The sequence below is a fragment of the Aptenodytes patagonicus genome, chromosome 6 (assembly GCF_965638725.1).
Source record: "Aptenodytes patagonicus chromosome 6, bAptPat1.pri.cur, whole genome shotgun sequence".
NCBI classification, from domain to species: Eukaryota; Metazoa; Chordata; class Aves; order Sphenisciformes; family Spheniscidae; genus Aptenodytes; species Aptenodytes patagonicus.
Window position 1 is genome coordinate 74,705,016 of NC_134954.1, and position 19,687 is coordinate 74,724,702.

Here is a 19,687-nt window from a genome sequence, read left to right on the forward strand (position 1 = left end):
TGTATGAACTGCACGTCCCAGCACAGACCAGGCAGTGACCTGTGCTACATCCTACCCCTTCTAAAACTAGCCCACGGATGCGTTTTTTGATCAAATCCTACCTTTCTGCCCTCAAGAGCAAACCTGCATCGGCTTCGGTGGGGCAGGGGTCCAGGTCTGCCACTTACGTTGGCTGCAGAGACCCACAGGAGTGATACAACGGGCCTGGCTGGGGGACGAAGGGGGTGTTTTCTCCCCCACCCTCCAAAAATGCTTTAAAATGCTTTACCAATTCTGTGGCTGGCTGATATGGACGCACTCTTTTTAATTCTGAGTTTCATTGAATTACAAATACTAGTAATAGAGCTTGCTTGCTGGTAAATGATGATTTTGAGGTCTTTCCCTAGCCTGGCTGCTTTTGGGTCCAGCCCCTCCGAAAGGGCTGGCAGGGTCCCACCCGGCAACCACGGCAAGGAAGGGCACACGTGGTGACAGACCCGGCGCTGTCTGACCTCGCAGCGTGGGCTGCGTTCTCTGTCCACACTTACCATCTGGGGATTTCAGCTGGAAAAGAGATTAAGATTTAAAAGACGGGAGAACCAAAGGTCCAGCTAGCTTTCTGGCTCTGGGAATGGCCAGTAGAGGATATATTGGGAAATGTATAAAAAAGACAGATATTATTCTCCTGGTGATTTGCCACCTCAAGTATCCTGCGGTCCAGGGGTGGGACCTTCTCACCCTGAGGTTGCACCTGCACTGCTCCATTGACTAACCCTTCTTTTCCATGAATTAAGCCGTTTTCAAATCCCGCAATTTAATATATTTTGAGAATTAGTGAGCAACCTCCCACGATTGTACAAACTTCTATCACACGCGCTCTTTGTCGTGTCCCCAGGTGGAGAGGTCCCATCTTTTACATCTCTCTGCCCCAAGCCTTTCACCATCCCTCCTGTCCCTCTGCCTCCATCTCTCACGTGCTGGCCGCTCTGACACGGAGCCAAGCCGCGGTCCCCTGCAGCCCACGGAGGGACGAAAGTGTCCAGTACGGATCCAGGAAAGCTGCTTGCCCAGCAAACAGCAGGCCAGGTTGTGCAAGAGAGAGCAAGGAGGGCAAGGTTTGACTTTAACCTTTCTGCAGGGTTTAAGTGCCTAAATCTGGAGTGCCGAGCGCTGTGTGGGATTCACAGCCCTGAATGTTTTGCTGGAATTGAGCTCACCGAGGAGAGAGCTGAGAGTGTCTCATGCACCGCAGTAAGTGATCTGCTACTGAGACACTGGATAATAAAATACCCAATACACTTCTCCTCTGGCTGTCTTCTGGAGGGCACCAGGCCCAGCGATTGCCAAGATCGTGAAGATTGTAATTTTGTACACGATAAAAAAAATTCTTCAGCCCACACCCACATATTAAGCCATAACCAGAGATGAAAACACCTGATTCCGGGTGGATTTGCGCCAAACTGTGAATACTCTGCACACCAAGGACAAGTTGCTTTCGGTGAGTGGCATTGCACCACCCTGTCATCCCACTTGATCTGCCATGTGCAAGTGCAAAATAAGCCTTTATATGACACCACTATTTTTTAAAAATCTAAATTAATGATAGGGCAGGGACTGCAGAGTTTAAATCTCGGTGCAGCATCGAAGGGGTTATATTGATAGGCCAGCAGCTCCACATGGAACAAAGCTGGCATTTCAGGGAGAAGACAATGGATTGTATTTTCTGTGTTCATTTTAGTCATCCATTTGGCATTGAGACTGAGGTCACCCACCCAATCGTGCACTGCAGCATCTCTGTTCTAGCTAGCAAGGAGAAGCAAAACAAAGAGGAGCTGAGTCGGCAGGAATCGGGTAGCAATCATGTATGGAAAAGTGCTCCGTTAAATGGCTTTTAGAGATAACGTTGTTGCAGTACATTTCAGGACACTGTTTAAAATCCTTCTGAATAAGCATTTTCTCTGACACACATCTTAGCACTTTGCATGGCCACTGGTCACACTCAATTCCCATTCCACATCCCAAACAATAATTACTAGCTTGGCCTGGTTTTGTGGCGGCATGATATGATTTGCAATGCATGCATTCAAACACCAGCCAAAAGGATGTAGCGACTGCTATCCATCTGTAAATATTTTCTCTAGCAACAGCCCCATTTCCTTTGAAACATTAAAAAGGTTGTAGTTCTAACATGCATGCATATGCAGGCACGTGTCTTAAAAAATATACAACAGGCACGCACACACACACGTCTTGGTTTAGCCTGAGTTTTGCGCCAGGAAAAGAAGAGGCTCAATTTGTCACCCCGTCCTGTTTTCTAGGAAATGTGCTTTAATTATGTTACTAACAACTCGGAAACTTGCGTTCTCTGTCTTACGGCTTTATCCCCAGGGAGGCGGCGCTGCGAGCTTCTCCGCCTTGTCAGCCAAAAGTGCAGACAGTCAAGGACGAGGTGCGACCTCCTGCTTGTGCAACTGCTGCTGGTTAGCAGAGGGGAGCATGCAATGGGCTCCAAAGCAGTGCTTTAGCACTTGTTCCTTGCTTTAGTCAGAAACAAATCAGGTGTGAGCCGGTACGGGACTACTCCGTCACCACGCTTTTTGAAGCTCACCGAAGCAGGTGTCTTGGTGCTGGTTGGGTGCAGCTGCACGCACAGGGAAGTGCCCTAAGGTAGGGGATGCCTCGAGGCTATCCATGAACCCAACAACATCACAGACATCCCCCCAGATGCAGGAGGGTTTGGGATGCGCCTTTCCAGGGCTATGCTGGTACCCACGGCGGTGTTGCCACACACGCACAACCGTAACCATCAGACATAGCTGTACAGTGGGCCAGAAAGCGACGGGGACTTTGGAAGTCGTATCAGCTGGTATCTCCAAACCCTCACAGCTGGTTTCTTAAAAAAGCTATTAAAGATGCAGCAAGTCTTCTTCACGCTCCCTGCATCTAACATCGTTTCACTCTTGTCTGGGTTCAGCCAAAGTGAGCCCGTCTGCCTTCAGTCCCCTGTTTCACTGAGGCAGTAAATAATTCAGCATGAACTTCTGTTACCCTTGTCTTGTAACAGAAGCGGAGATGTTTAGAGTTGGTTGGAAAGGGGAAAATTTTGTTTTATGGGAAAATCTGCATTGTTGATCTTTCATTTAATATAGCATCGGAACAAAACGTTGCCCTGTGAGACCTGGAGTGAAACAGACCCATCCACGTCCTGGTCTACCATCCCCCTGCCTGCCTGCCGGCCATGGGTCAGGAGCAAAGCAATGACTTGTCCCAGTGTCCCGCTCCCAGCAAGCTCACTGGGAGCTGAGGAACTCCAGATTCATGCACCTGAGCTCGCAGGGCAGTGCTTTTTGCTCCCCTGAAATGCTGTCAGCTGAGGCTGATTAACCTCAGACCAGTATCCGCTACCAATAGGCCCTCAGAGGGGAAGACAGTCACACCGGTTTGGTGAAAATCAGACCTGTGAAGCCCGTGACACCACTTATCCTCCTAATGACCCTGCACACACCGTGGACCTCAGGTGGGGCCTCAAAGGCTACAGCTACACTTGGAGACCCCATACCCCGTCTTTGCAGGATCATCTCTTTAGTGAGCAATGGAAAGCATGACCAGCAGAGCTCACACCCCACACTTCTCCAGCTGTCAGGGATGCGGACGTGGATACAGGCAACTCCTTCACTTGGGAAATGCAGAAGAGTTCCTAAATTTAAAACAAAAGCAAAAAGAGGGCCGCAGTGCCGCCCGCCCTGCCTTGCCCTTGCGTCTGCAGAGCGCTCGGGGGGCACCGGCTACGTGGCAAGGAGGGGGCTGAGGTGGGGGCCATGCCCAGCACAGCCCCGGTGAGGGGAGCTCAGCGCTGCTGGGAGCTTTGACCGCAGTGATACGTCGATAAAGAGAGAGCTCGTGAGATTAGAAAACGTGCTTTAAAACACAAAGTCTGGAAAAAGGTGTTTCCAGTGACTGCACAACTCCCACTCTTGCAAATCCTCCCCCTGCCTTGCTGGGAGACAAATGTTATTAATCAGTCCTGTAAATTGAAATCCGTATTTTTCTCATGAGTTCTGAAACCCATTTAAGGCCTTTAAACAGCTTCTATCAATCAGCTGAAAAAATTAAATTAATTTTATTCCTCTTGCCTAACCATCCTCGGGAGTTCTTTGTCAAGAGCCTTTGGTGGAAAAACAATGGAAACTTGTGCGGCATTTCTGTCCAAAGTCTGCATGGAAGCACACCGAGCTTTTCTCCTGCCGCGGGTATAATGGCCGGCATTGTCCCACGCCTGTCGTTCAGAGCGACGAGCCAGCTGAGGGCCGAGGAGCCGACTGAACTACAGCCCCTCCATTCCACACACTGATAACTCTTCCGGGGACAAAAAAAAAAGAGAGAAAAATCTTTTTGCAATTAATAACAACAGTCCACACAGGTTAGAAAATGTCCCCGTCTTAAAAAAATGATTCTGGTGCTTCTGTCCTAGCTGTGGTTTTTACAGCCAGTTTAAAGCTGGCAGATAGGCACACAGACACACATCTAGTCTAGCCTCTGTCTCCATCTGCGTTCAGAAAGTGCTGCTTTACACTCAGATATAAGCTTTATTAAATATTGACTCATTCCCTACCATTATTTTCTGCTCCATTATCTCAGTTTCATTAGCACTTACAATTCTTTGCCTTTCTGGGAATTCAGAAGTTGCGTTTTGTCTGCTTGCCTTCCTGCCGATAAATCACGAACGAGCTCCCGGCCAGGGTGCATCATACCGGAAAATAACACTCGTGTTACATTTGCTCACGAGTGAGGTGGCACGAGGCTGAACACGGTGATCGCACGTCTTGCTCGGGAGCGTCACCGTCGTGGCCTCTTCTCACCACCCCGCTCTGGAAGGGCACGTGCCGGGGGCTCCTCCGGCGAGCGCTGCCTGCGGGCTGGAGGCTCCCGATGCTGGCAAGGGCTCTGGGGCGCGCGGGGTGCTCGGTGCCCTCCAGCCCCAGATGCACGTCTTCACGGTCCGGTGCCTTTCTGGGGGATTCTCCACCTCAGCCTTTGCACCCTGTTTTAAAGTGCAATGCTCAAATTATTTGCAAAGTGATGGGAGGAGGTGGGAGGGAGGGGGATGGAGGAGGCAGTGTGTGTAGGTCGTGTGCCGGCTGGGGTCCTCGTGCTGGGGAGATCCCCCACGTCCCCTTAGCTCAGCTTTGTTGGCTTGCCATTTGCTTTAATTTGAGCGAGTTCGCAGGCTCTGAGCCACCTGCCAGTGTCCAGACCCTGCTCAATAGCTCACCTCCTCCATCAGGCAGCCCAGCCCAGCCCAGCCGCAAACCTACCGTGCACTGTCCGAGCATCTCCCGGTCAGTGCCACAAACCTACCGGGCACTGTCCAAGCATCTCCCAGTCAGTGCACGTCCTGGGAGCTTCTCTGATGCACACAGATCCAGGCTGAGTGAGGATGACAAATCTGTATCCTCTCATTTTCAGTGCATGGAAGATTTTAGCCTTAAATTGCATTAATTCCTTGAAGAAGTGTAACAGATGAGCGAGCACCCTGTGTTTGTAAGTAAGTGCCTCAGGGACATGTTTTAAAAGCAGACACTCTCTGTACTCCATCCCACAGAACAAATGCTTGTGCCGTTTTCTGTAACTGATTTTTTCTCCAAACTGTAGCAAATCATTCAGACTAGCTGTCCTGAGAGGAAGAATAATCTGAGCTTTGCTAAAAATAAATTGGACTGGGTCCTCAGCAGCCCGTGGTGCCAGGCAGGTTTGCACTCGACCGAGGAGAATGATCCCAGTTTTGCTGAAACGGCGCGGCCTCACCTTTAAAAACAAACAGGATCCCGCACTGCCCCTGCCTGCCAAGATCCCGGGGCAGTGATCCGGCAGAGTGGAGCGGGGTGGCCTGGAGCAGGGTGGCCTGCAGCACCCCTCCTCTGCCAATTGCTCGGAGGCAGAGGGAGCCGGGCTTGCTGGACGTGTTTTCCATGGGCAGTTGTGCCGATCGGAGTTGGGGCCTGGGAGCCATTCCAGCGCCGATCTGGAGCTGGAGTGCTGCTGGTCTGTGCCAGACTATAGACAGGGGAAGGTGGGGTCCCGTGCACATCCTTCCCCAAGGTCCACCCCGACTGTACAGTGCCACCGAGGGCCACCTGGGTCTGCAGGCAAGAGACGTGTTCCCTCAAATGCAGCTCTCAACCTCTGCAGCCACAGGGTGTTTGCGAAGGTGAAAGGTGCTGTGAGACAGAGAGTCCAGGCAGGGCTGATGAAAAAGCTGCTGCAAAAATCAGAAGACCTCCATCGTGGTCTTGTGGTCCTGCAGCCGCTCTTCCTACCAGGCTTCCCTTTGCAGGAGAGGGAAAGGGGGGAGGCGCTGCCACGGGCCGCTCACCCCTTGCAGAGGGGAAAAAGACGGAAAAAGGAGGAGGAAAAAAAAAAAGACCACTCTGCCATGGGCTGCCCACCAGCCTCCCTGCTGGTTTTAACAGATGGCAGCAGCGGGCTCTGGGTTCCCCGCCTGAAGCAATCAGGTAACGCCTGTGGTCCAAGCCCTGCCCTTGAGTCAGCCAGGTGGGACGGGCTGACTCTGCAGCTCTGCCTTCAACTGAGCGAGCGGGCGGAAAACCAGGCGTGGGCCCCACGGAGAAATGGCAAATGAGTTTGGGGGCCTTACTTCACTTCTCAGAAATCCAGGTCAGTAAACCGGCAGTGGCAGAAACAGGGCTGTTTGCCATTACTGCAGCTTTTCTGCTAAATGCATCTGCTCAAGCTTCCTCTGAAAATCACACTCTCCGGACTAGCGAGAGCTCTCACTGCTGAGCCCCGACCCGCTCTCTGGTGCCACGCTGCCCTCTCACGCACAGCCCTCACTTACCGATTAAGCCTACATATTTCTAAGGAACAAATCAAAAGTCAGAAGAAAGATGCAAAATCATTGTGCTAATATGTCCATATTTCTGTATTTCCACATGGTACTTCTCCTCAAAGCTGAGAAAAAGCAGTATCACGTAGGTACCGTCAGGGTTGTACTTAACCCTCTTGTGTGTTGCTGCGTGTCATCACACGCTTGGCACTGGGCTTGCACACAGCCTGGCTTCAGGCTCGTCGGTCCAGTACCACGGGCTGGGAGGTGTCCCCATGCATCGGAAAGAAGCAGCGAGACTGAAAGGATCAATTGGTCTTGGATTAAGCGGGCATAACGCCATGCACCCTCCTGTAGGAGATCTGGGTGAGACATTTAGCGCTTGCTGCTGGTAGAGGAGTGGTCCTGAGCAAAAACTGGGGGCTGAACTCATCACTATTGACATCAGTTTGCTTTGATGAAGCTGCATCTGATCTACACAAACAAGTGTTGGAAGTAAGGCAAAGGACGTCAGCACAGTTAAACCAGAGCAGAGCTGCTGCAAGTAAATCCGATTCGAAGTTTATAATTTAATTTCTAGCAGACAGAGAAAAATCAGAGGGCTAATAAGATATGAACCTAATAACTCGGTGTACTGGGACTGAGCATTTCCATCTGTTATCACAAGCTCAGATCTCGGCACAAGATGCAGAAACAGCAATTGCGCAGTGAGGATGTGGACACAGGCATGAAAAGAGAGAGCAGAAGTCAGGCAGACATGCCCACCTACGTGGCAGAAGGTAGGATCAAAGCCGACGAGGTTTTATGTGCTGACGTACAGGTGGTTGTAGAAAAGATGTCGATATGGCAATCGGTAAGGTCCTTCAGAATGACTGCGAACTTTTCTGGTTCCAGGTGGTTTTTAGATTTAATTAATTCTCAAACAAAATACGTGCTGTTCTAAGATAACCTACGATAACACTAAGGCTAACAGGCCCGACCATTATTTTGCAACTTATTTCTACAATCTGTTGAGGCAGGTTTCTGGTACTTGTAGGAAATAGCTATAAATAAAAGACTAATAGGCACTGAAGTAGATAGCAGATATGTTGTACTAGGTAAAACATGATGAAACAAAGTGAAACCGCCTCTTCTTTAACAGTAGATGTGCATGAGGATAAAGACTATCAAGTATTTATTTCCCATCATCAGGAAATCCCTGCAGAAGCTGATTTTCCTTGAGAAGACTGTTCTCAGAAAGCAGCCTATTATTTCTTTTTGCCTTTATTACAGAAAAAGTCCTCTGTAGTCTTCTAGGCAAGGTCAGCTGTTCATGTGCTGTAATCAATAATCTCTTCTTAAGCGTACACCGCTCAGCTCTCGCAATGGAGTTTATGGTCGCACTACATCTTTATTATGAATGAATACTACCTTTGCCACTGCTGAGCTAGGATCTAGCTATTTATTAAAGCCTGACGCTGACCCTCCAGCTTCAAGACCATTGAGTCAGATCTCCTGGGACTTCACTGAAGTGTCAGCTCAGGATCCGTCTGGAAATGGGGAAAAATAAGGGTTCATAAAACAATCTTCTTTTTCCCCTTCAGAGTTTCTTCCATAGATAGTGAAGTAGACACTGGTTCAGGTGAGTTTAAGAAAGCCTTGGCCCCAAACTTCCAGCTTTGTTTTAATGTGGAGATTTTGGTGACAGACAGAGCTACCAGTTAGCTTCAATAAATGCTGAGAAGTATTTGTCTCATTCTCCAGTGAAATTCCACACGCGCCCGTGGCACGGAGCCCTTGCAGAGCTGGTACGGCCATTAACCCCGGTGCAGACAATGACATCCCTGGTAGCATCACCCAGTGTGAACCGCCCGGGTGCCTGGGATGAGCTCTGTAAATTACGCATTGTGTAGATGGTTATTTAGTTTAAATAAATAAATGTAAAAACAAAGGTCTTGTTTATTAATTTTTATCCCAGAATAATTTCTTTAGCTTAAGTGCGAAGCAGCTAAGTAGCTTTTTTATTTAGCAATGCTGCCACACTAATTTTGACATTTGCAAATGTCGACATCCCAGTTACAGACTACAACAAATTGCTCAAAAACCATCTTGTTCTCTTAAAAGAATCCCTTTCCTTTGCACTACGGCATTGATGTGGAACAGCCGCCGTACGTATGGATGGTTAGTTTCATTAAAAATTTTGCAAGTCTGGTTTTGAACTGAATATGCCTTATAGCATGATTTAAAGCTGCCTTTGGCTTCTTGCCTAAACGTCAGCCAAAGAATCCAGTTTGCCCTGCAATTATCCTAACCTTTCCCAGGTATGCATGGCTAGCAGCAGCTCCCAGTCCTCAAATGTCTCCCTTCGTCCAGAGGGACTTAAAAATGCTGAGATGGTTTCCCCTTGATTCAGAAAACTACAGCTCCTGGGTGCTTCCTTGGTGGGAGTTACTGACTGGGAAAATGCTGGGACTCCTCATGTTGGAGTAAGTTCGTCATCGTGGGGAATTAACAGCGACACTCGGGTTTATTTGTAAAGCTGTGTCACGACTTTCACTTTCCCATATGCAATATAAGGCAAATAACACTTCCCCACACCACACAACTGTTGTGTCTGGGACGCTTAAGCACCATGTTTTTTTCTGCTGGGTTTGAAAGGGAGCTGAGGGTTAATGGTGGGTGATTTCTGATTTGCAGTGCTCAGCTTCAGGCACCCGGGACCCCTTTGGGGTGTCGGTGAGGTCCTGCTCCGCAACGCGAGCCCGGGGAGCGGCAAGCGCTCAGCACAGCTGGCAACCCGCTGCTGGGAGAGTGAGGGATCCTTAGCTAGAGACTGTCTTCAGCGCCCGGTACCCTGACCCTCATCTGTTATCTGTGATAGTCTAATGCTCCCTTATCTCACAGCAGTCTTGTGAAGCTTAATTAACTAATTAATCTTTCAAAGAATTGTGATAGTCTTAGATAAAAGACATCAGGCAAAGTATTATTACTATTTCCTTCACTATCAACAATAACGTTGTTATTAACTCCCAAGAACTGTCTAGGGTTTTAAAACTTTGTTTATTAAGGATATTGCAAGAATTTTAGGCTTTTAACAAAGCAGTTGTACGAAATTCTGACCTGTCCCTGGGATAACACCCTCCCCAGCGCCCGCAGAGTGGGAATCCGCACTTTCAGCATCGCTCGGGGTCCTGGGCCATGTCCTGTACTGGCTGATGCTCCGTGGGCACGGTGCCCCGGTGGGGTGTAAGCCAGGACAGGGTATCACTCACCATCCCAGTTGTGAACGTATTAAGTTTTTTTTTTAATTAGAATGAGCACATTTAAGTAGTAGTGGGTTTAGAGCACACGCAGAGAAAAGCTGACTGTCGCTTCCTTGGGTTTTGACTGCAGGATTTTGTGTGTTGCAGCACGTGACTCCCAACGCATTCCTTTTGTGGCAGCTTCGTAAGCTGTGCCTCTAGCACAATGGTCATCCTAGATAACGTAAATTAAGAAATAGTCATTTTCTAAACAATAATGCTTATCTTCTTGCTTTCTCCCCCCCCAAATTAATCTCTATGTGGATAGTTACCGTCTCCTACCAGGCAAAGCCAGAAATGCTCCCACATCCCAGTAGAAATTTACGGATCCGGCCAAATCCCCTTGCAGAGCATGCTGGTATGTTTACTGCCGGCCACCAGGTAACAGCGTTAGTAAACCATTGTGTAGCTTGATTCATGAGATTTACTGAATTTCCTGAACTATCTGGCAGCGAAAGGCAGAACTTCACAGATAATCACTGAAAGCCTTTAATGATGTTTGTAATTTTATCCGTAGTGGTGAGGCTGGCACAACGCTGAGCACCGAAGCGGTGCATGTGTGCACCTTGCGCCAAAGCAAGGATGGACTGAAGGCAGCGATGACCAGGAGGAGAAACAGCAGTAGGTGTGTTGTCGTGAAGGTGAAACCTGAGTGAAAATCGTTCTTCTCTGGAAGGATAATCGAATGTTAATATAAGACAGAGGGATACGGATAGGTGCGGGATGACAGGAAGGGAATTAGCTCTTGGACCGGAGAATAAAACAGATATAAGTGCAATACAGCGCAGTCACCCAATGGGTTGATACCATCTCGAGCCCAGCTGCAGAATTTTCTTCAAACCGGAGGGAGGTACTGACGTACCGTGCCACTGCACAACGGCCCAGGTTAAGGCATTATCAGGGTCTGTTTTTGACCACCACGATGCTTAAACACGGTGTTGGAGAGAACTTGCAGGGAGTGATAAAGAAATGGAAAATAACATCTGAAGAGCAGGCAGCTTTGATACGCTTGGGAGAAGGATGATCCTCCCGATGACGCCGAGGCGGCGTTGTCTCGATTACGGATGTGTTTGGGTGGTGTCACCCTGGACCTGCGGAGACTTATCATCCCGTTGTTCCGAGTTCAGTAAATCAAGACGTGGGCTGCGGGGGCGGCAAGCGGGGCCGTGACTCCTTGAATGCCCCTCAGTGCGGCAGAAAGCTTCCCCGCGATCGAAGCCAACAGGCCCCTGAGCCGCAGAGCCGGCGTCTGTCAGCCCAACTACTGACACCACTTCAGGTATCTGGAGATACACACCCCGGGCCCTACGGCCCCGGCACACGCGGACCCCCGGGCTCCCCGCCCGCCCAGCAAGGCCGGGGGTCGCCGGTGGCAGTCTGGATGGGGAAGGCTGCAGGGGCCGGCCCAGCCCGGTGAGGTAAAATGGACGCCGAGGGGACGCCCGAACCCCCGCCTGTACCCGAGGCCCCCGGCGGGTCCGCAGCCGGCTCCTTCCCCCGCCGGCCCATCCCCCGGACGGCGGCGGGACTACGAGTCCCAGCGCGCCCCGGGCCGGGGGCGGAGCGGGGCTTTGTGCGGGCCGCGCCGGCCGCGGGGCGGCATGCGGGGGAGCCGCCGCCGAGCCGCAGCTGGAGCTGGAGCCGGAGCGAGCCCGCCCCGGGGGGAGGGCGAGGGCGGCGAGCCATGACGGGCGGCGGCGCGGCGTTCCGCCGTCGGTGCTAGAGGGCGACCGCGGGGCGCGGAGCCCGCCTGGCTCGGCGGCGCGGAGCGCGGAGGCAGCGCGGAGGGGCCGCCGCCGCCGCCATGGGCAACGCGGGGAGCGTGGACTCGCAGCAGACGGAGTTCAGGGCGCACAGCGTGCCCCTCAAGCTGCCCATGCCCGAGCCCGGCGAGCTGGAGGAGCGCTTCGCCGTCGTCCTGGTGAGTGCCGGCCCCATTGTCTGTGGGGAGCGGGTCGGGCCGCCGGGGAGGGGGCGCCGCGTTCCGCCGACCGGCCGCGGGCCTCCGCGGAGGGGCCGAGGAGGAGTTGCGGGGCCCCGCGCCTGGCCCGGGGGCGTGCGCGGGGGGAGGCTGGTGCGCGGCTGGGAACCGGGGAAAAGTTGGAGACCGAGGCGGGAGCTGCCCCGCCGCGCTCTCCCCTCAGCGGCGGCGGCCGCCCCGGCCCCGCCGGGGGGGGTGGCACAGGTGGGCTCGGCTCGGCGGGGCGGTGCCGCCCGCACCTCACGGTCCGGCCGGGGGCGGCGGGACGGGGCTGCGGCGAGGGAGGGCGGGAGGGGAGCGGAGCCGGGGCACGGCGTGTGCGCCGGCTGCGGCTCTTTGTCTCGGGAGCCCCCAAAGAGCCGCCTTCGCCCGAGCCGAGGCGGTTCCTTCACGCTGGGGTCTGTCCCCTCCTCGCGGGCGAACCTGAGAGGAGCCGCCGGCGGCCGTCGGCAGAGAGGAGCGGGCGGGCCGGTGCGGGAGCCGGCGGCCGCGGGGAGCCGTAGTGCGGCCTCGCCTCGGCCTGGCGGCTTCCAGGAGTCCGGGCTGGAAAGGGGCCCGCGCCCTTCGGCCGGCTGTGGGGCGGTGGGCCCCCCCCGGGACACGCCGATCCTACCGTCCCCACGTCCCCGGCACGGGTGCGCGGTTCACCTGGAGCTGGTTCTGGGCTGCTGGCGTTTCTGTCGGGCTCTGGGTTTTATTTTGCTCTTTTCCCCTCACCTGAGTAGCACGACGGACTGTGTGTTTGAGATCACCTTCCCAGGAGAGCTTTCCAAGGAAGGGGAATGCTTCCCTTGGTGCTGCACGGGAGCGTTTTGGGCAAGCGTCCTGTTTTCTTTCAGGTATCTAAGTAGTGCAAATAGATTGTAATGACCCATCTATTCTTCCATGCCCTTCTTATTTTTGAACAACATTTACGTGGAAATCAGAAGCTGGGGAGAACGAATAAAACCCATGTGTGTGCCATGCCCTGTGTTCCCCTTAACGCCATATGAAACCCGGCGAGGCGAGCTGTTGCGAGAATAATTCCCGTATCAGATGCTAGAGCAACCCCCCTGGTATTTGAAATACTCCTGGTGCTGGGCGAGGATTCACAAACTGGTGTGTGTTGGGGATTATTTCTGGTTAGACCCAATTAGATTATCATGTCTAAGAAAAGAATAAGCCTATTCAGTCAGGAACCCCCACTGACGAGCCAAATGGCGAGTGAGATGTTACGATTATTAGGCACAGTGGAAAAAGCCTGATCTCGCATTGCTCGTCGGGGAAACCTGTGGTCTTTTTACAAACGGGAGATGCCCCTGCAAGCAGTGCATTGCTCAGAATCAAGTCTTGATTCATCTTAACTTACCAAAAGGGTGCCTGGCTTAATTTGCCTGCATGGTCTGTGGGAAAAAAATAGTGGTTTTGAGTTAGGACCGGTTGATTAGGTCAGTAAAAGGAAGAGACATCATTTGGGAAAGCAGAGTGTGTTAGATACGTATAACGTAAATATGGGGGATGGCAGGACCACGCTTGTAATTTCTTGAGGTACTTGAAAGGAGTAGATGCCATCTGTTTTTAGAAGATGGACTTAAATTAAGGGTCAGAGGATGACTGCTGTAGCTTTGCTGGAGGGAGCGGCAGGCCGTGCAGACACATGTCTGTAGAAACGGGGTGTTGGATGGTCTGCTCCCATCGGGAGGTGCTGCAAGATGGGGCCCAAACACCACTGCTGGAACAACCAAAAATCGCCTTCAGCCTGTTCTCGAAGCCAGCCGGGGGTGGCTGGTGTTTGTTGCAGCTTCCAGGAAATATCTGGCCGTTTTATGAAACAATAAACTCGTAGGCTGTTACTATTTTGTTTTCTCTGTGGCTCTGAGAGGAAGTTGACTGTGCCACTGGTCAAACCCCAGAATGGGGTAGGCAGTAGAACATCAGGGATTAATGAGAAAGGAATGGCAGTCGGGGGGGGGGGGGGGGGGGAAGATGAGGAATATTTTCTGTAGGGAGAGAGGATTAGTCAGGAGATGAGAGTATGAAGAAGGAGATGCTGAAGGTTATAGGACTAGATCTCACCTTCTTTACATGCTGTCTTAAGAAATTAGCCTGGCACAAGCGTTGCTCACGCACTCGGAGAGCCCTGGTGAGGTCCCGAAGGGCTTTCCTGACAATAGCAATTTTCGTACTGCTAATGAAATTTCCCGGACTGTTCTTGACGTTGATGAACATGCAGCTCGGTTGAGTTGCAGCTGTGTGCAGGTATACAGTCATCACGCTGAGCGGTTCGTCTCCGTTTCTGTATGTAAAGAGTGGAGCCATGTGGGAAAGGTTCCTCCTGTGCAGCCTCACAAAAGTATTTTGAAGTTTTATTCGGCTCTCCTTGTGCAAAAGCAGCACAGTGAGCCGTAGCCCTCTAAAACATCTACATGTCTGTGAGGAGAGCGCAGGTTGGTCACATTTTTACCGTGAGTACCGTGACATTGACTGTTGTTTTATTTTTTCCGCTTTGAACATACTCTCCTGATCTTCTCCAGGAGCTCTGTGGTCCCTTCAACAAGGGAATGGATGAGCAGTGGTGCGCCTGGAGGTGATGCACGTGTTACAACAACCTGCGGTTGTTAGCAGCCTTAGTCTCGAGGAAGGTCTCTGGTGAAGTAGTTTGTCCACTTCAAACATACATAGTCACCTTACTGCCTCCTAGGTTAGCCTCGCTCTTTGATGTTTGAGGTGCGTGAATTGCAGGATGATGGGAAGTGCTCCACGTCGCACTTTTTCGGTGAAGCTCTCAAATCTAACTGCGCTAATACGCTCTTCCAGTCTGTAACAGTGCCATCGGCATTACCGCGGATGCGCTGAGCACGCGTGCGGCAGTGCCCGACCGAGGTGAAGGACAACGAGGCCGGGTTTGGCTGCGTCACACCTCTTGGTCCGTTGGGCAAATAACATGAGAGGATTTTCCCTGTGGGTCTGTGTCTCCTGGTACTGTTTTTGGGACTGGTGTAGTAAATGCACTTCCCTGGCTTGTTTTTTGCATTGAGATTTGTACTCGTCTCTGCTAGCGAGGATCAGGGTCTGTCTGTGTGTTTCAGGAAGACATCGTATTTGATGGGATGTTGTTCGAAGAGAAAAATGGGGAGGGTAACTCAAGAGAGATCCAGGTTGCTGTCTGTAAGCTAGGTGTTGTTTTTTCCATCCTCTCAAACTGGTGTGAATTCTCCCCTTTTGGTAGGACACGTGAAATAATTCCCTTAGTTTCAAGTTTACACAAGAGTGTAAAGTCCAGGGAAGTGGAGGTGTCTTATTGCCATCAAGTTCCCGATTTGCCCGTGAGGAGTGCCGGATAAACTGAGACACAGCTCTGGTGCTGACTTTGAGCTTGCCAGCACTGGCACAGCCCCTCGGGTGCATGTCTGCAGGAACCTTCCGACGTTGTCCCTTCCCCAACATGCTTGCTTTTCCTCCTCAGCTGTGTTGCATTTTTTTCCTGGCTTTATCGTATGGACGCGTGGGGCAAGTATGCATAAATCATGAATTCTGGTAACCAACCCTAGTTTATTGCATAGGAAGCCATTGTCCCACGTGTGCGAGCGCCGTTGCAAATCAAGTGCGCCGAACGCGTCTGTAGACGTTAGGGCACTGCCATCCGATGCAGCGGGTCGCAAGTTTGGAGGTGCGGGGGTAAAAGCCAGGCTTCCAGCTCCTGCAGCAGGGTGGTCTTTCTCTGAACCGGTAACGGGCTTGCACGTTTGCAAATGACACGTGGTTTGGAGGAAGCAGCCAGGACAGAGTTGGCAGGGTAAATTGTTGCCTAATGAGCTGTGATTGACATAATTTGACTGCTGGATTACAAATCTGCGGTGAGGTTAACAGGAAATATCCTCTTACCCCCACCATCATTTTACAAAGGAGTCTTCTGTGCCTGGTCCTGTAGGACGGAGGGAAGCTTCTGAAGGGTGAGGGGAGCGTGGAGGGAGGAGGTGTTCCTGCCGTCCCGCTCCCGGCCCCGCTGTGCTCTGTCCTCAGTTTAACGTGATGGTACCTACCTGGAGGCAGGGCATCAGCTCTGCTTCTGTTGAATGCGTGTGAAGTGTTGCCTATAGGAACTTCTTCGTTCTGCTAGAATTTCCTTCTTCACAGTGGATTTTGTCCGAGCATCGTTTTCCATACCAGTCAAGGGAGTTTTAGTGTCTATTCCTAAAGAATTTGAAAGCTCAGTGTGAAAACTCTGTAACGTTTCCCAGCTGTTTTCCATTCTTCTTCCTAATCCTCTATCAAATATATTATGCATTGTTTTATAATATATACGGTTTAGAGTCTGCAAATCATTAAAGAGCATGACATGGTTGCAGGAGATATCTGCGAGGTAGTATTAGTTCCCTCACTTCGGTGGGGTTGGTGGGGCACTGGATTCCTTGTTGTAATTCCTAAATTTAACAGAACTCTCATGGGACAAATTCCAGTTGAGATCCTGTACTCTCACATCAGGCGTAATTTGTATTGTTTTTGTGGAATTTGAAAGCAATACTATGGAAGTGGAGAGACGCTAAATTAGATTTAGGGACAACCTTCAGGAAAAGGAGATTTCTAAAATTCAGATATTGAAAAGACCTGTTGTGTTTTTTTTGTTCAGGCCTCATCTCTGACAGGCTTCTGCCGCTGGGCTCTTTCCTCAAGGTCTCGTTTAAATGATTCGAGCAATGACACCTTTAGCTTGAAGAAACAATCTGATAAATTCCGTTGTTAAACGTATGTATTTCTGAAGGGTTAAATTCACAGAGTGAGGTAGTGCTTGGTGGTGACACATCGGTCAAGCTGCCTTGTAAATCAGTAGACGGCATTTGTAAGTTTTTCCACCGAGACATCACAGGAGAATATTTTTGTAAAACTATTTTTTTTTAAGTGTCTGGAATACAAGGGTACTGTGGTGGGTATTTAGCTACTAGCGAGTTAGTCACATTCCTAAAATTAATTTCAGATCCTGGAAACCTGGAAGACTTAAAAAATGGCTAAGCTGATATAGATGCATATATTTTTCTGTGTACCGTTTTTCCATACAAAATAATCTCCTTAATTTATTGGACTATAATGATGGAGGTATGAACCCATTCTGTCAAACTGCGTGTGTCACTTGTTCATAAGCTCCGAATAGCCTGAGAGAAAGTAGTAGGCTTTTTGTTAAAAAACCCAGGTGAAAGGGATCGCTGTTGAAGCCCACGCAGCGGGGCTGGGCCCCCGCCTGGCCTCTCCCTCTCCCCAAAGGGCCTGGGCTGTCCCAGGAAGGGGGCTGCTTCTGGGGGTGCTTGGCAGGGGCATCTTGGGGGGGTGTGAAAGCCGGAATCTGCAAACCCAGTTATGGTAATGATGGCAAAGAGGTTTTCTAATCCTTTTTGTGCTGTGTGCTGTATAAACCCATCATCATGTCATATTTCCTTGCAAATTGCTCTGTGCTTTTGTCTAAGGCGAATAACAACAGGTCAATCAACTTAAGGCGGAAAACAATGGGTTGAGAAACGTGCGCGTCTATGAATTTGGCAGGATTGTTACTTTTTTTCCTTTAGGTGTGTGTATAGGTTTTGGTTGGTTTTTTTTTTTTTTTTTTTTTTTTTTCAGTACAGACCCTGCTTTCCATCTGCAGCCCCCGTGCTGTGCAGGGCTCTGGGGAGGACCCCGCAGCCGCGGCGTGTGGTGGCTGAAGTCCTGTGTTTCTTCTGGGGAGGGGACAGGCCTCTCTACACAGCGCTGGTGGGGTTAGCTCGTGGTGGGGTAAGGTCCTTACCCTGGCCGTGCCCGTGTCTGGGACGGCTTGTGTGCAGTGACCCTTGGGCTCGCAGGGCGATTGCTCCTGCGGATGCTGAATTCCTCTTGCCGAGAGCTAGCAGACCCCACACCTTTACCCTTAACCTGCACCATCATCTTTCCTCCGGTGCATTGAAGCTTTATCAAGCATCTCTATCAACTTCCTTAACCTTGTGTGCAAGATAAAGGGTTTTTTTTTAATTTTATTTTGTCTTCACAAGCAAGGTCATGCAAAACTTGGCGCCGAGGTGTTAAATGGTCTCTTCTGTGGCACTGTATGTAGTGGGTGATGCTAGGGAAAGAATTTGAGAGAGGCACAAAATGAAACTCAGATTTTACAAGTTGGTCTTAAATAAAACAGTAGCTGTTGAATTGTTTTCGACTGACGATTGAATGACTTAGAGCCACTGGAGTCTGCCTTTAGTCTTTCATTTAAAAAAAAAAAAAAATCAGTTTAGTTTTTCATGCTGCATGAAAAGGTATTAAAGTCTACAGAAATCCCCCCCCCCCCCCGAATATCAAAACCCAGCAGAAACACAAAACCAGACAAAAATGTTTGATTTCCCCCACGTGTTTGTTCAAAAGTACATGGTGGTACTTGTTATATTTTTGCATCATTCGGCAAAGGTTGTAAATTGTTCAGGCAACTTTTTAAAGAGTCCAAATCCTTTTTAAAATAGAACAGCTGTCTGAAGGTAGGCATGCTAATTATCAACCCGCGTCCTCTGCTTGTATGGCTACTTAAGAGAAGAAGGGCAGTATTTTCCCCTGCTGGGGTTTGGGTGCTGGGTGTTCCTTAGAGTTGCAAAAGGGACCGGTCTGGTGCTTCGTCTCGGATCAACACCGCCTCTGTTTTTTAAAAGGGCCTGGGCAGTCTTTTGCTCTCATTTTGAGCCCTGCACCTGCTGAATAAAAGAAATTTTTTTTCGCAGTCTGTTAGAAAAGGTGGTTTAAATCTGTCATCTTGGTCTGTCAGTTCTTAGCTAAGGGAGTGAAAGACCCTAACAGGGGTAGCTAGGTTTTTTCCTCATTATTTGTAGCTTGGAATACATCCTAAAGTGAAACCAAGCTTTGACATTCACTTTCTGATCTTTTGTCGGTCATTGGGGTGTTACTAAAAGGCAAACCTAGTGCCAGTTCCTGCCTTTTCCCCCAAATACATTTTTAGTCTTGAGCTTTCAGCATTTCTGCTTGTTTTTCAGTGTTGTTGCTGTTCTTCTTCCAACTCGGTAACAGAGAAGTGAGAATGAATACAGCCTACTGTTCATTTTTAGAAGTGGAAAATCCCTGTGTTTGATTTCAGTTTTGTTTTTCTTTGCTGACCCAACTACTGGTCTTTCTGCAACGTGTGCCACTTGCTTTTGGGCAGCAGCTTCTTGAGTGGGTGTGAGCGGGAGGTGGCCGGAGAAGGGGCTCACGGGGCGGGTTTGTGCTCCAGTGGCACCATCGCTACTTATGTCCAGATGAAATGGTCCCATGTCAACACTGATGCCCGGTGCTGACTTGCAGCATGAGTAAGGAAGTTAAATTGACCTCTTTGGTTTTGCTGCAGATGCCTCTGCGCAAGTTGTTGTCAGGAGTTGTGCAGAGGAATGGAGTGTCCCTCGGTAGGGTTTAGGGCCGTTTACACCACGGCTTGCTGATGTGCTTCGGTGTGCGAGGGGACGTGTCTGGCAGATATTGGTGAGCTGACTTGTGCCTAACCAAATGTGAAGCTTCATGTGGAAGGGCATCATCAACTTGACTCTTTTTGAGCTCCTTTTAAATCAAGGTGCTAACAGGGTACTCCTAAACAGAGTGTACTTAGATAACAGAAACTGCAAATTT

At 50.4% G+C, this 19,687-nt stretch overlaps 1 protein-coding gene across 9 annotated transcripts in view; it reads left to right on the forward strand.

The window, feature by feature from the left end:
- The first annotated feature begins 11,873 nt into the window (after positions 1-11,873).
- The window catches only part of FMNL2 (formin like 2), a 154,911-nt gene continuing 147,097 nt past the window's right edge, over positions 11,874-19,687 (forward strand). For all 9 annotated transcript variants that reach the window (XM_076343204.1, XM_076343208.1, XM_076343209.1 and 6 more), the window contains exon 1: positions 11,874-12,025. In XM_076343204.1, coding sequence (XP_076199319.1) covers positions 11,909-12,025 — 117 coding nt within the window. In that variant the 5' untranslated portion in view covers positions 11,874-11,908. The remainder of the gene's footprint in view (positions 12,026-19,687) is intronic.